Here is a 16,503-nt window from a genome sequence, read left to right on the forward strand (position 1 = left end):
TTAGTTTTTCATCTTAGAAAGTTGTCTGGAACACTGACTGGCCCAGAGTCATGCAGTCAGTATGGATCAGAGTCAGGACCTGAAGCCAGGTCTTGTGAGGCCAGCTCTCTAGAGCCACACAGCCATCCAACTATTCATATTGCCTCCCTCCACATGAGTAAAACATTTGGCTTCTTAGCATCTGTTTCCTATTCAAAACTTACTGAATTATGGAAATGTTGAATACTTTGTTAAACCCTTAGTTTTGGAAAAGGTCTTAGAAGACCTGACCAACTCAATTTGTCCATGCATCCTTTTGCAAGATAGCAAAATCTACCCCAAGTAGGCATCCAGCCTCTGCCTGAAGGCTTCTAAGGACAAGGAACTTCCTGATCTGAAGTCTGTTGCCTCATAAAACAATTTTTTCCAGTTATGAACAGATCAGAGCTACAAACATTCCCCACTCTAAATTTCATCATAGGCATTGATACTATCTTAGTATTTTATGGATAAAATTAGAATGTTCTCTAGATGATGGTGTTCTGAATAATGAATACCTACAAAGTAATAAAACATAGATGCTAATTGGTGGCTTATGTCTATTAATATTAAGCTATTAACTATCCAGGCCACTTCTATAAGTGAAGTGCAAAAAATGGTAACAAATATTTCATTAGTTAAGAATGTATAAAAATTCCTAATGCTGACCTTATGCTAAGTTTATACACAGGTAAAATTTGGTTATATGATCATTTTTCCCCTTAATTCTGTAACTACACCATTTAAACCACAGCCAAACACACAATCTCATGAGTTTGCATCTTCTTCCTCAAAATTTTTTGCACAATATTCACCTATGTGGGGAAAAAATTAATTACAAAATAGGCCCATATAAAACTTTTTTCTTTTTTTAAAAAAATGAATTGATTAGCTTTTCTTTGAACAAATGAACTTTAAAAATCTGTCTTTTTATTGATCTGTAGGACAGAGACATTTTTATTTTTCCTCTGCCAAAAACAGACCCCCCCCCAGGGACATATGGTTAAAGAGTAAGAGAATGAGAGAAAGAATATGTATTGTTGTGTGTGTGTTTCCCCTAAAGTTCTCATTATCTGCCAAGAAGCCGTTCTGTAGAGTTACCAAAAACACTATGCAGATTAGTATCATAGGTCAAAACATGATATAACTTTTATGAACTCTATCTATTATTATACCCAAAGGCAAAAGAGAAAGGGAGCAGGAGAGGCAGTGAGAGAAATGAGGGGAGTGCTGGAAGGAGAGACAGACAGACAAAGGGAGAAAGCAACAAATCTATTTTCAGTTAAATAGCCACACTGAGTTAGCTAATTAAATAGAATCTTCCCAAAGGTCTCTCTAAAATATGATCGCTAGTCTTATTCATAGTCCTTAAAGTTATCCTGAGTTTTGGGGCTCTGGAATGGATTCCAGTGACCAGAATATTTTCTACATGTCAGTTCCCATTCTATAAGCAAGCTTGACTACAAATATCCTGGCCAATTACTGCAAATTTGCCAAAAGGGGAGGAAGTGAGAATTCAATTTATATTCCTCCAAGATATAATTTGGATGAAATGTATTAAATGCATGCTTTTAGCACTGGGTATTTTCTCTGGCTGCTCCCTTGCCTAGATTGCTATCCCTCCTGAATTACACCTGCTGGCTTCTCTAGTTTCAAGTCTCAGCTAAAAATCTCATTTTTTTTTACAGGAAGTCTTTCCCAACACTTCTTAATTCTAGTGCCTTCCCTCTGTTAATGATTTTCTACTTCACCTTTATAAAATATACTTTGTATGTATTTATTTGCATGTTGTATCTCTCATTAGATGGTAAGCTTCTTGAGTGCAAATCTGCATCTTTTTAGTTCTTTTTGTATCCCCCATCCATTAATACAGAGTCTAGCACAGAGTAAGTGCTTAATTAATGCTTATTGATTGATTGATTTTCAGATTGATCAAATCCTCTGACAAGTACTGCTAAGTAGAAGTAGTCACTCCATTTTAGTTTCTATGCAGGTTTCTTAATCACACATCTGTCTCTCACTTTGCCAACCTACACCACCTTACAAACTTCCAGTGATGACAGTATAATTTGTGGCATAAGGGCTCCAATTCAATTGAACAAACATTTATTAGGCTTCTACTATACTCATAGTACTGTATTATACATTGGAGCCTCATACAAACTGAGACCTAGGAAAGACCTTAGCTTAAAATAAACCAAGGTATCCCATTGCATCTGGGGTAATCCTGGGCTATGTTTTGCCATTGGACTTAGATGATTCAAGAGAAAGTGTGGCAAATGACTTTGCAAAGTCCTGCCTCATTTAATTTCAATTCACTTGCAAGTCAAAACATGTCATTGGCCCACTCTGAAAATGAAGGTCTAACAATAGCCATGCTAAACATTGGAGATATACAAAGAGAGAAATGGTTTCTGCCCTCAATGTCCCCTCTATTCTGAGGAGTCCAACCCATTGATTTTTATTCTCATATCTGAATCAAAAGTTGCTACTAAGTGAGATCTTTGAACTCATGATTCAAATAGATCTTCCTCTTCTCCCAGACTCATTGACTTCATTTTTTATGTTGTTTTCACCAATGAAAAGCATCCTGCATTATGATGCTTTCCCCCATTTTTCTTGTTTTCACATGTGATTGAAAATTGTCAGTGTAATATCTATAGGTTATTTTGTAAATTCGTAATATATTCAGTCCCCTAGCTGGGCATGTTGGTGTACACCTCTGCTCTGAAACAGGAGGTTGAGACTACTGGGTAGTTTGTTAGGAAATTCTGAGGAGCAAGAGAACTAAAACTGATGAAGTATCAAGACTGAATCACAAGTATAATGATCCTCTGGGAACGAAGGACTACCAGACTGCCTGAGATGAGGCAAATTGTTCTAGATCAGAAAACTAGATCAGGTTAAAGCTTCTACATTGATTAATATTAGCCTCTGGTCAATGAGTGGCCACTGTGCTCAAAGCCTGAGTAAGATAGTAAGATCAAATCTTTAAGAACAGTAATAATCATGATAATTTTAAAAATAATCAATTCTTCATGCCTTGGCACTTTAGGAAACTTGATATATATCTGTCTTATATGGATTTTCTATTTTGAAATTCAAACTTTGTGAAGTAGTTTCTTAGATTCATTTCAAATCATTTAATACCTTTTACTGCTTTAATCATTCTGTTATATATTGCTAAGGGGGGAATACAGTGTAGGACTAATAATCATAATGTTTAAACAAAAGAACATATCAACAGGGAGATGGGCTTAGAGTCAGGAAAATTTGAGTTTGAATCTTGTCTCATAGTGTCTCAGAGCAAGTCATGTAACTTCTGTAGACCTCATTAACCCATCTGAAAAAATTGCAGTTAGGCACAATAACCTTCCAGATTGGTCCCTTCAAGCTCCTGTGATATTAAGTGGACTGACTGGTCAGCAGGATGAATAAGCCCTCTACTGTTAGCTATAGATCTCAGCTTATGAATCACTAATCTAGAAAAAGTGATGTGTGTGGCAAAACAGCTAGTTAAATAGCACTGTTGAGTAATTTGGGTCTAAGGTCAGTTGTAATGAAAATGCCAGAACCCAAGTATTGAGGCTATTAATTACACTTAAGTGATTGTATTAGAGCATTCTGACTTTTCCTTCTATCCAGCTAATCTGTTGTTTATGTTATCAAGGCCTACGCAGGCATCAGATGTGTACAGGCAAACTGATGGCAGAGCAGCTGCCAAAAAGTATTCAAAGGAAATGTGTTAATAAAGTTCCTTGGTCTTATCTTACTGTTTACTTTCTATTTTATATATTATAATGCTATAAACTTAATTTTCAAAGAAACATCATTTTCTCTGAGTCCTACAAAATATGAATGAAGTTGTAATATTTTGCTTGATAAAATCAGTTGCCACATAATAAAAAAATGTCCATAAAACATTCAGGTAATTTAATCTAAAAGAGATTACTCTGCAAGTGACTCAGCCTCCAATCTTCCTTTAATAACTCCATGCTAAGTCTTACTACCTAAAAAGTATAACTTAAAAACTGGACTGTGAATCAGGAAGATTGGGATTCAAAGGCCTCCTCTGACAAATATTAGCTATGTGACCCTGAACAAGTGATGACTTAATCTCTCAGAACCCCAGGTAACTCTAAAAGTATAAATTACAAAACAGTTACTGTTCAGTATTGATAGAAATAGCTCCCTCCCTTGGTAGTTCCTGACACCAAGCCTCAAATACATGGTCCAAAATACTCCAGAAAGGATTCAAACCAGATTAAAATATAATTGGGAAATGTTTAACAAAATAAATTCAAATGAAATAAAATATTGATAATATTAATATGTGGTCAATATGTGACCCTACAAAATTGCTACCCCACACTAATAAAATCACAGGTCTAGTATGTTAGTTATCTATCTGGGATAAATTTAATTTAGTGTATGTTCATTCACCTTCTAAAAATAATTTGACAAAGGTCTATCAGGGAAAACTGGGATTGAGGAAGTCAAGACTTATTATTAGATACTTATATAAATACCCTGAATCCTGAGGATGTGGTAAAAAATGAGTTTTCTAAGGGTAAAAGACCTTTTCAGTCTAGTCAGAGGGGAAGAATCTCGGCATCACTGAGTAATCTTCTGGAGGAAAGTCATAATTTACTGACTCAAGGCCATCATCTAGCAGGAACAGGCAGTAAAAATCCCGCTAATAGCTTCCATTTTCTATATTTCTATTTCACTACAGTCAGCTACACATCAACATGACTTGGCCAAAGCACTCCATCTTATTAATGAACCCCTAAGATTTCTCATTGCCTGCCGATTGATTCTCCCCTCCTCTTTTATCAATGCACTACAGGTGGTTCTAGGAAAATGAAGGTAGTTGTGAAAAGCCCAGTGCAGAGGAATGACCATTAATGTTAGGAACTAGTCCAATTCCATTTTTCCTCCAATGCAAGAAGTCTGATTTCTTCCAAGGAACACATAAAGATTCCAGGGGGATAAAAATCAAGGAGTCTCTATTGGGAAACAGCTTTCACATAAGACTTTGCCAATTGGCTTCAACTCTTTACAACATGGAAATGACCCAGAAGTTCAAGAAGGAGAATAAACAGGCTGCTTCTAATGTACTTCTACTATGTTCCCCAAAATATAATGAAATAAGAGCAGATGCTTAGAGGTCATTATCACAGTTATGCTAATCTTTTCCAAAAAGATGTTTTCAGTTCTTGATTGGGAGAAAAGGGAGGAAAATAGAGGCTAGAGAAGAGTTGTATCTTAAATCCTGGAAAGCAATAGAATTAGCTTTTACTCACATAAACTGCAGATTGGGGTTTTTCAGAAAGGCCTGATGAGCCACTGTTTTTAGTCCTGATTCCACCACCGTTCTATAGAAACAAATTGCACAAGTATTAGCATCCAATGAGCATAAATTACAACAAAGAGCAAAAAAAATCTAGGACAGAATGTGGTAATTGAGCACTTACAGATTTTTCAGCCCCACGTATCCTTCCAGGTCATCTTCAGTGATGTGCTCTAATTTCGGCTGTTTTGCAATGTAGCTGTAACAAAAAACAGACACATTTTTAGATTAGTATTCTTTTTGTCATTTTGAATGCCTCATCCAAATTTCTTAAGCAGCAACCCAAAAGAAAGCAAAAATAGAAAGAAGCAAGCTTTCTGTTCAAATTCTCCAAACCAGACAGACCTTCTGGTCTAACAATACCACTATGTTGCTAGATTGTAAATTTTCCCTGAGGGCAGGAGCTCTGTCTGATTTACCTTCATCCCTCTACCACTGCTACCTAAGTACATTACAGTTAGTCAAATGAGGTACTTTATGTTTGGTGAATGTTTTAAATTAATTAATAAGAAAATATGTGAATGATTGACTAATCAGAATCTGGACAATCACATAGAAAATTCCAGAGTGGCACAATTACAATAAAGTCCTTTCAGACCTCTGGGATCACTCCTCAGGCTTAACAAGGGTAGCTTACGTTATTTTTAAGGTACTAAGAAGCCATAAGAAACTGAATACACATGCTTATAAATGATTATATGCAATACATATATGCACTATATGTGTATACATGTATATTTGATATATAGTACATTTTTATATGCATGCATGTATGTATGCATATTTACAGACACACTATATATAATCACTAGTTATATCTCAAAAGCATCAGGGTTACCCATTCATTCTCATCAGAGCAGCTAAAAGAACATTTCAAATGAGATCATTGTAAAAGAGCTTTTAGTTCCTGGAGTATATAAATGTTTATTCCTTCCCTATTCCCTAATAAAATATCAACCTCATAGTAGTATAATTATTTGTTTATTTTCTTTTATTAGGTAAAATGTAAATTTGTTGCTATCATCTTTAACTTTGTTTCACTGGGCTCAACATAGTGATGGGTACTTAATAAATAAGTACTTAATACTTTGTTAAATTTAGTTGAGTTGCAAGTCTAACTTTTGAATACAATGAATTTTTTTAAGGGATGAAAGAAAAATTTCTTATATCTTATTAGATGATTCTTATATATCATTATTGTTATCCCAATAAATTATTACTATACTAGAAAATAGTTTTAAAGTGGCAGTAGGATAGCTATATATAAAATTTTGCATAGGGCATCTTGCACAATAGCCACAGGATATATTCCTAGGCAGGAGAGCTAACTGAGGCCTACTTCTAGTAAATCTTTTAGTTATTTTGAAGTGTAGTCCTGAAAGTTCTCCTGAGTCCATAGGAGGACTTTGTATAGTTGTTTTTTTGTACACAGTTAGGTTTTCATGTTACTCCCTCATTAGACTATGAGCTCCTTGAGAATAGGGACTATCTTTTACCTTTGTTTGTATCCTCAGTACAGCAGTAGAGTGGAATGTTAGCTACATAATGCTTAATAAATGATCATTGACTAACAAAAACTGCATCCATTGGTCCATTAATTTGCAAAATGTTTTTTGTTTATTTGTTTACATTCCCTCCTCTCTTTCCTCCTTCAACAGGAAGGGTATTAAGCCTTAATTTCACTGACATCACTGAAAATATCTTTAATTGCCCTTAACTTTAACCCTGCCTCCCAAAACCTATAACCTATATGTATCAAGTTAAGTCTTGGACCTACTTCTATGTGAGTTAAAAGGACCAAAATAAAGACCTATGCCTTTAACTATTTATGGCCAGTCTCTTTTTTTGTGAAACTTTGAGTTCTCAAACTTCCTTTATGCCCAAATGAGTCAGAATAAAGCACTTATCCACCCTAAGCAAGATTCAAAAATATTCCTATATTATCCAGTACTGCTCAACCTAAATATAGCTTGACTCATCACAAAATAAAACCTGAAGGCCATGGAAAACAAAATTCACTGGCAAATAATATATATATATATTTATAAAAAGCAAAGTTAAAAGGCATTCCTCAATGCACTCCACCACACATCTTACACCCTCAGTAGTTGCCTACCTTCTCTATTTTGCCCTTTATGCATCGCTAATCAACTAAAATATGTGTGCCATTAGGAATAAGAGGGATAAGTCTTTAAAAGTTGAACATTTTTGCATCATTTCTATGGTATAAACTGTCCTCTGTTTTTGCTCACTTCACTCCGCATCAGTTCATAAAAGTCTCCTCAAGTTTTGATGAAACCATCCCTTGCATCCTTTCTCATAGCACAGTAGTATTCTATTATATTCAGTGAAAGACAACTAACTATGTATTGAATTGATACAAACTGTCCTAGGGTGCAGAAGTTGGAGGACTGAGTGAAAATAGCAAAGGAACCCATTTAGGCTTGCAGCATGGAAGGATTTTCCAACAATTAGGGCAATCCAAAAGTAAAATGGGTTGCCTCAGGAGGAAGTGAATTTCTCCTCTTGGGAGGTTTGTAAGCAAAGGATGAATAACCACTTGTCTGGGTCTCTGAGGTCCTTTTTCAACTCTGAGATTCTGTGGTTTTGTGCACATTTGTTCTCTATTTACAGTAGATTAACAGGATAATCTTTGTATATTAAGGAATAGCACTTTAATTTATTTAGTTTATTTGATAAATGAAAATGTTTATCTTCTATCTAAGTAGGAATTGGAGCTAAGTGGGGCTTTCTCTTTTTCTTAAGATCTGTTTGTTATTTTGAAAAAGAATCCCAAGTCTATCCTCTTGCTTTACAGGAGGTGACCAACCCAGGGTAGTATTATAAGTCTGGAAAACTATTAAAAAGTCCCTAAGTTATACCACTCATTGGACAGGTGGCTTGCTTGAATCTAGTAAATCTATCTTCTTTCTCCTTCAGAGGGAAAGGACAATCCACAGTATTACTATATGTCTAGAGGGCTACATTACTCTCTGAGGAAGATGGAGGTCCCTCCATCCCCCATTAAAGTTGTCCTGATAACTTATAGGCTTGGTTGTGAATTGTGCATGTGATTTTTTTTGGCTAAGTTAAATGATTTGTTGTTTTATCCAACTTTGATGACCCCTTTGGGCTTTTCTTGGCAAAGACACTGGAGTGGTATGCCATTTCCTTCTCCAGTTCATTATAAAGATGAAGAAACTGAGACAAAGAAAAGTAACTTGCCCAAGTCACATAGCTAGTAGGTGTCTGAGGTCAGATTTGAATTCACAAAAATGTGTCTTCTTGACTCCAGTATTGACACTCTATCCACTGAGTCATCTTCTTGCTCCAAAGTTAAAGAAGCCTATTCTACAATTAATATCTCATTAATTTCTTCTCAGTAATTGGGAAGTGGGAATCCTTTTTACTTTTGTTGTGGCAATCTAGATAAGAACCAAATTCTGATGCTCCCAGGTGAAATCCAAAAGAATAGATAGATATATTCTATAAAAGATTCCCAAAGAACCCAATGTAAGGCAGAGCTTTAGTTCATTGAATGAATAACAGAATATTTATACTTCCTCCCACACAGGATTATCATGAGAAAACATTATACATTTTATACTGATGCAGAGAAATGATGTGGAGAATTATGAATGTAGCTTTAATGATGTTAAAATCTTGGTAGTTGTGGAAGGCTGTTTGCGCCTGAAGTGTGGGCTGAACCCCTGTTGATGTAGCCTGCCTATCTTGTCCCCATTTTCCCTTTCACTTAATCTTGGCCTAGATGCTGGCTCAATAGGAAATAATATGTTGAACTTGGGTGTCAAGCACCTTGGGACAGGAAAGACCAGTATATAGCTTGTCATTGGAAGATACCTGGTCCAGGTATTTGATAGAAATCACTACCCCTTCAAGAGCTCTTGTATCTTCTGGGCTCCCATCTAGAAGAATGGGGCTTTCTCATGTTCTTCCTTAATCCATGTGGTCCTCAGGGTGTTTGCTGCTTTTCTTACTAATTTTAGCCAATATACTTTGTAACAATATTTTGCCATAATAAAATCGTGAGCAGGTTTTAACATCCCAGAGAGCTGCAAATTCCTTCACCTTTTCAGTGACCTTAAATCTGTCTTCAATCTCTAAATCTTTAATAAATTGGCAACCATACTATGTCAATGTGAGATGAACAATGAGATGAGCAAATATAAATATGAAGAGGTAGAAGGAAATGGGATTTTTGATGCATTTTAGAGTCATATGTTGAATTGTTAGCATTAATCTGTTTTTCAAATTGTACACTCTAACATCAACATGGGGGTGATGATCAACTATAATGAACTTGCTCATTCCATCAGTGCAACAATCAGGAACAATTTTGGGATATCTGTGATGGAGAATACCATCTGTCTCCAGAGAAAGAACTGTGAAGTTTGAACAAAGACCAAAGACTATTACCTGTAATTAAAAAAATTATCATATTATATAATTTTTCTATCTCTTATACTTTATTTTTTTTCTTAAGGATATTCCTCTCTCATCGCATTCAACTTAGATCAATGTATATCATGGAAACAATGTAAAGACTGTCTTCTGTGGGGGGTGGGGGGAGGGAAGCAAGATTAGGGGGAAATTGTAAAACTCAAAATAAATAAAATCTTTCAATTTTATTTTTAGGTTTTTTAAGGCAAATGGGGTTAAGTGGCTTGCCCAAGACCACACAGCTAGGTAATTATTAAGTATCTGAAGCTGGATTTGAACTCAGGTACTCCTAACTCCAGGGCTAGTGCTCTATCCACTACACCACCTAGCTGTCCTAAAATCATTCAAATTTTTTTAAAAAACCATTTTTCAATGTAAAGGGGAGATTCTTGGTATTTACATATACACATATGCATACAGTAAAATCAATAGGTTTCAAAATAATTTTCCTAAAGCATAAATATCTAATTATGTTACTGCTCAAGATCCTTCAGAGACTCTAGAATGAAATACAGAACCCTCAAGTTGGCATTTAAAGTTCTTCCAGAACTGGACCAGCAGACGTTTCCAGGCTAACTGCACATTATTCCCTATCACCTACTTTCATGTCCAACAAAAGTAGCTCTGTGTTTCATCTCTCCTTTCTATGCTCTTCCCCATTGCTCCTCATTTCTTCATAGAATCCCTTTCTTCAAGGCTCAACTTATGAACCACTTTCCTTCTTGTATCCTACTTGTATCCCTTTTTGATCCTACTAGCTATTCTTTATTCCTCAATATATATCTATCAGTCTAGATGTGGTAATCCACTGATAAAAGATATGATTTTTTAAGGCTTCTGCAAGGCAAATGGGGTTAAGTGGCTTGCCCAAGGCCACACAGCTAGGTAATTATCAAGTATCTGAGACCGGATTTGAACCCAGGTGCTACTGACTCCAGGGCTGGTGCTTTATCCACTGTGCCACCTTGTCACCCCAAAAGATACGATTCTTGAAGAGGGATAGTTTTTTTTTTATTTTATCTTGTCATCCTTTAAATCTAACAGTGCCTAGCATATAGTAGGCACTTAATAAATGATTGTTGGATAAGATTCAATTTAAAAACTAATTGAGTATATCCCTCTAAATTCTTGAATTAAAATCCTGAAAGTGTTAAATAGAAATAACAAATATAAGAATGGAAAAATCCTTGAAGTAGGCAGTCCCAGGGCCTAGCACAAGTAGGTGCTATATATAAGTTTATTGGTTGCAATCTCTTTAAGTAGTATGTTTGCAGAGGCAAACATTTAAAAGTCTATTCTTCTGCCTCCCCATCTCTATATGATACTCCCTTTTATTTCTGATGGTGGAGGGGGAAGGGAAGACAGTTTGGGAAAACACTGGAACACCCTGCCTTATGTTAACATAGCAGAGCAATGAAAGGAAAGCACCAAGGCATGAAGGGAATTAGTAAGGCTATTATTACCAAATTAATGCCCCAGAACTTCTGCCCTTGCTGGGGTTCCCATTTAAGTAGGAAAGTCAATTTGGTGAACCTATAACTTTAGGAAGCTATGTGCCCAATGGAAGCATATGGGTCTGCTCCCACTATTAGTACAATCCCTTTCTAGCCTTCTTTTAACAGTTCCACCAGCAATGTTCTCCCTTGCTTTTTCCTATATAAAGGGCAGGTGGCCCTATAGTGGGCAAGACCATCAGATTCTCTATTGCCACAAATATGGCTCTCCCTCCATTGTTTCAGTGAGTTACTTTTCCTGCTTTGCTATGCTCTGGAGTCCAGAATAATCAGCCAGATTCCTGATCCAATTTCCCTCTGGTTCTTAGTTCATAAAGTTTATTATACAGGCCTTAAATTTTCCTGCAATGCCAAGTTAGATTTAAGCGTCTCAGAGCAGGAAACAACTTAGCAAGATAGCAATATTTTCTATTTAGGTTGAACAAAACAATTATGGGATCCTGTATTCATTGGTCACATGTGGAACAATTATGGCATCAGTGACTCCTTCCCATCCAATCCTATGATTTTGTGATGAGACTAAATAATGTCCCAAGGGTGTATGGTAAGAGCATATTGGCACTTCTTTGGAGGGAGGGAATAAACAGAGAAAAATGATAGAGGAAGAAATAAATAACCACAAAGATATCCACTTAAACACTGTGTTCTATAATGCGTGTAAATAATACCATCAAGAGGAATAAGCAATATAGGATTTCAGATCTCTATGCATAGTAACATAGAAGGATACTGGGACACCTTGGGACTGAAAAAAAAAGGATAGCCAATTTTGACCAACAAATTCTAATGATATTATCAAATTGTTAAATATACAAATGCAGTCAAAATTATGAAGTTCAATTAAAATGATGTTGTTGAATAGCTGGCATTTATTCAACAACATCATTTTAATTGAACTTCATAATTATTTCTGAATGGTAATGTGTTTTTCTACCCATTTTCCATATACAGAAACTAACTCAGACAAGTGAAGGGTTTTGCCTAGGGTTACACAGCTAGTAAAGGAAAGAGGCAGGATCCAAACTCAGGTCTCTTGAGAACAAGATCAGTATTTTTTTTTGTACTCTAACACATGCTTCAAAAATGATTAAAGTAGGACAGATTTGATGGAGTATAGGCTGGCATGTAACTGAAGTCTCCCAACATTCCCCTACCACAACTCTCAAGACCTCATATCAAATTTTAAAACAGCAGATCCATCAAAAGTTCAGAAGGAGGCATTCATCCATCCTAAGACAATTGAGGAGGTCCATGGGAGAGGGTTGTAACAATGGGGTGGGTGCAGGCCAAGAAAGGAGCAAGAGCATCAATTATAGACCTTAGAGGCACCTAAGATAGCAGCAGTGAATTTGAGAGTTCTCAGCCCAACGACAGTAAAGTAGTCAGAAAACCAGTTAGAAAGAGATTAAAGGGGACCCTGGTACTAGCTGACAACTCTATTTCCTCTAAGTAGTTTGGGATAACAGTTCAAGGGCAGAAAGGAACACTCATGATTGGTCATAAGGGAGCAAGGCCCCTGGTCACAGTTCTAGCAGCAGGCAAGTTGCAGAACTGCTCATATATGGTTCCAAGGCTAAGAGGAGCACTAGTAATTATGGATATAGAGGAGCAAGAGCCTTTCCTGGGTAAAACCAGAGCACAGAGCAGGAGAGCAATAACTATATATCTCCCAGAATAATAGAACCTTGAAAGTTTTGAAAACTTGTATACCTTTGAAAGAAGCAGCACAAAAGATAACTGAAACTTGGGAAAGTGTCTTCCCATTGTCAGGTGAACAGGGTCCAACTTTATCAAAAAGTTATAAGTCAAGAAATAAATTGGGAAAATGAGTAAACAGTACAAAAGTAACTTGACCATCAAAAGAAGGGTAGACAAAGACATAAATTTAAAAGAAGATAATGTCAAAACAACTACAAACAAAAACTCAAAGAAAAAATTTAATTGGATCCCAGCACAAGAATTTTTGGATGATATAAAAGAAAAGATAAAAATGCTAGAGAAAATAATGGGAAGAGAAATGAGAGAGATGCAAGAAAATTATGAAAACAATAGCTTGATAAAAAAAATTTTTAAGTGGAATAAAATAGCACCTTAAAAATAGAATTGATTGAATGATAAAAGAGGTACAAAATTCCACTGGGAAAAAAAGAGCTCCTTTAAAAGCAGAACAGTCCAAATGGGAAAAAAAGATGCAAAAGCTCACCTAAGAAAATAATTCCTTTAAAATTAGAATAGGGCAAGTGGAAGTTAATTATTCCATGAGTTTTCAAGAAACAATAAAAGCTGAAAGAGTAGAAAAATATGGAATATCTACTCAGAAAACAAACTGAAAAAATAGATCAAGGAGAGATATTTTAAGAATTATTGGATTAACTGAAAGTCATGATCAAAAAAAGACCCTAGACATAAATTTTCAATAATTTATCAAAGAAATCTACACCCAAATTAAAACTCCCAGGAATATTATAGCCAAATTCCAGAACTCTCAGGTCAAGGAGAAATTTTTCGAACAGTCAAAAAGAAACAATTCAAATTGTATGGAACTACAATCAGAATCACACAAAATTTAAATATTTTTACATTAAAGGAGGGGAGGGCATGCAATATGATATTCCAGAAAGCAAAGCAGCTAAGATTACAAGCTAAAACTACTTAAAAAAACTGAGTATAATCATTCAGGAGGAGGAAATGGATGTTTAATTTAATAGATGATTTTCAAGAATTATGATGAAAAGACCAGAACTAAATAGAAATTTTGACATTCAAACAGAAGTCTCAAGAGAAGCATGAAAAGGTAAATATGAAAGAGTAATCATAAGAAGGTAAATAAAGTAAACAGTTTACACAACTAATTGGGAAAATAATATATGTAACTCTTAAGAATTTTATAATTATTAGGGAATTTAGAAGGAGTCTACATAGACAGGGGCATGGATGTCTGTTAATCATGATGAGATAATCATTTTTTAAAAATCTGGGGGTGAGAAAGAGGGATGTACTGAGAAAAAGGGAAAGTAAAAGATAAAATCTGGACAATTTCATTACATAAAAGAGGTATACAAGGATGAATTTTTATAGTAAAGGGAGAATGACTAACATGGAAATATGTTAAACATGATTATACATGTACAATCTATATCAGATTGTTTACTGCTATGGGGAGGTTGGTAGGAAGGGAGGGTGATAGAAAAAATGTGGAACTCAAAAGCTTGCAAAAGGATGAATGCTAAAAACTATCTTCGCATGTAAATGGTGAAAATGTTGGACTGAAAAATGATCAAGAAATTACAAGAGAAACTATATTAAGTTCCTTTCTCCAGGTCAGAAAGTCATAAAATGAAAGCCTGAGGGCTGTGCAGAAGGGGTCCTGCAAAGAAAGGCAACCTGAGTACTTACAAATAGACTAGAGGTAATCCACTGAAGTCAGTCAGTCAGATATTTATTAAGTGCTACTATATATATTAAAGATGTACTAATATTAGGCCTTCTGTAGTTATATTTCCAGTTTTTTGGTAGAAATCTAATCTAATGGGAGAGGCATACAAACAACTATGTACAAATTATATATAGTTCAAAATGGAAATAAACAACAAAAGGAAGTCACTAGGATAAGGAAAGATTAGAAAAGGCTTTCTGTAGAAGATAGGATCATTAGATTTTGTAGTTTAGAAGTCATCTAGTTCAATTTCCTTATTTTACACATGTGAAAACTAAGTCATAAAAAGTGATTTGCCCATAGCTGCACAAGTAGCAATTGACAAAGCTGGAATGTGAGCCCAGATCATCTAACTCCAAATACAGTATTCTTTTGAATAAATCATCCTGCCTTTCCTGAAGCTGACAGCACTCTGTATCTGGAGCCAAAAAGACTATAGTCCTCACACAGGGAAGTTCCAGATTTGGCCAAAACCCACAATAATACGACCACATAGCTACAGATATACTCAGATGTCAACAGCACTTAGCCTGGAAAGTGCCAAGGATACTAGGAGGTTAATACTACAGAAGGTACTTGAAAACTCAGTATTCTGAACCTGAAATATGGTGGGGGGGAGGGAGCTGAAACTTACTCAGAACAGAAACACAAGGGAAGTGAAAGCCAGCAACAAGACCCCAGAAAACCAAAGTCAGGACCCTCAAGTGTATTGAACCTATCCAAGAATATAGGATTTGTGGTTCTAACACAAATTCCCAAATTGGATAATTGAGATATGAATAAATAGAAGACATCAATCAATATAAAGAAATATTATGGATTGTGGATCCAAATATACCCAAAAGACAAACTTAGAAGAAAATAAAAAAATACCCAGCAACTACAAACAAAGCCTCAGAGGAAATTGTGGCTTGACTGTCACAATAGTATCTGGAAATAGTGAAGAGATTAAATATAGGATTACAAATGTAAAAGAAAGGACTCTGAAGGAAAAAATTGGAAAGAGAATAGTTTAGACTTTGAGGTATAAAAATTTATTTGAGTAACAGACTTCCTGAAAATTGGAATGGAATGAACAGAAATGTTAGAACAAAATCCAAAGATTGAAAAAGCAAAAGAAAATGTAAAATATACACTATTAAAAAGAACTGATCTGGAAAATAGATCAAGGAAAAATAATTTAAGACACTGAAAGTTATAACCAAAAATAAATAAGTAAATGACATTTTGAAATCTCCTAAACAAAACAAAAAAACCTTATTATTTTAAGAAATAATAAATGGAAATTCCCTAGATCTATTAAAACAGAAGGGTAAAGTGGGAGGAAAATAAGCCACTGGCCAATTTCTTTAAAAATATTGATGGAAACTTGCAGTAAATAATATTGCTGAAATTTAGAGCTTTCAGGTCAAAGAAAAATTGCAAGTAACCAGAAAAAAAGGAGACCAAGTAGCAAAGAAGCAGAATCAAAATAACATGAGATTTGATAGTTACTACTATAATAAGATAAGTAAGTTTACAACCAAGAATAATATAGTCTACAAAACTAATAATACAGAATTAAAAAGGACCTTTAATGTCATGGAAGACTTTCAAAAATTCCTGATGAAAAGAGAAAAACTGAGTAAAAATATGAAAATTTAAACACAGGATTCAAGAAAAGCTACAGTGGTAAATTTATGTGTGCAATAAGGAGGCGTTATATACTGATGATGCAAAAG

General features: G+C 35.2%; 1 protein-coding gene across 3 annotated transcripts in view; it reads right to left on the minus strand.

Moving 5' to 3' along the window:
* NTRK2 (neurotrophic receptor tyrosine kinase 2) overlaps positions 1–16,503 on the minus strand; it is a 417,637-nt gene that overhangs the window by 355,861 nt on the left and 45,273 nt on the right. For all 3 annotated transcript variants that reach the window (XM_074196621.1, XM_074196620.1, XM_074196622.1), the window contains exons 2-3: positions 5,496–5,570; positions 5,325–5,396 (exon numbers count right to left, since the gene is read on the minus strand). In XM_074196621.1, coding sequence (XP_074052722.1) covers positions 5,325–5,396; positions 5,496–5,570 — 147 coding nt within the window. The remainder of the gene's footprint in view (positions 1–5,324; positions 5,397–5,495; positions 5,571–16,503) is intronic.

Source organism: Macrotis lagotis, chromosome 8 (genome assembly GCF_037893015.1).
Source record: "Macrotis lagotis isolate mMagLag1 chromosome 8, bilby.v1.9.chrom.fasta, whole genome shotgun sequence".
NCBI lineage: Eukaryota > Metazoa > Chordata > Mammalia > Peramelemorphia > Peramelidae > Macrotis > Macrotis lagotis.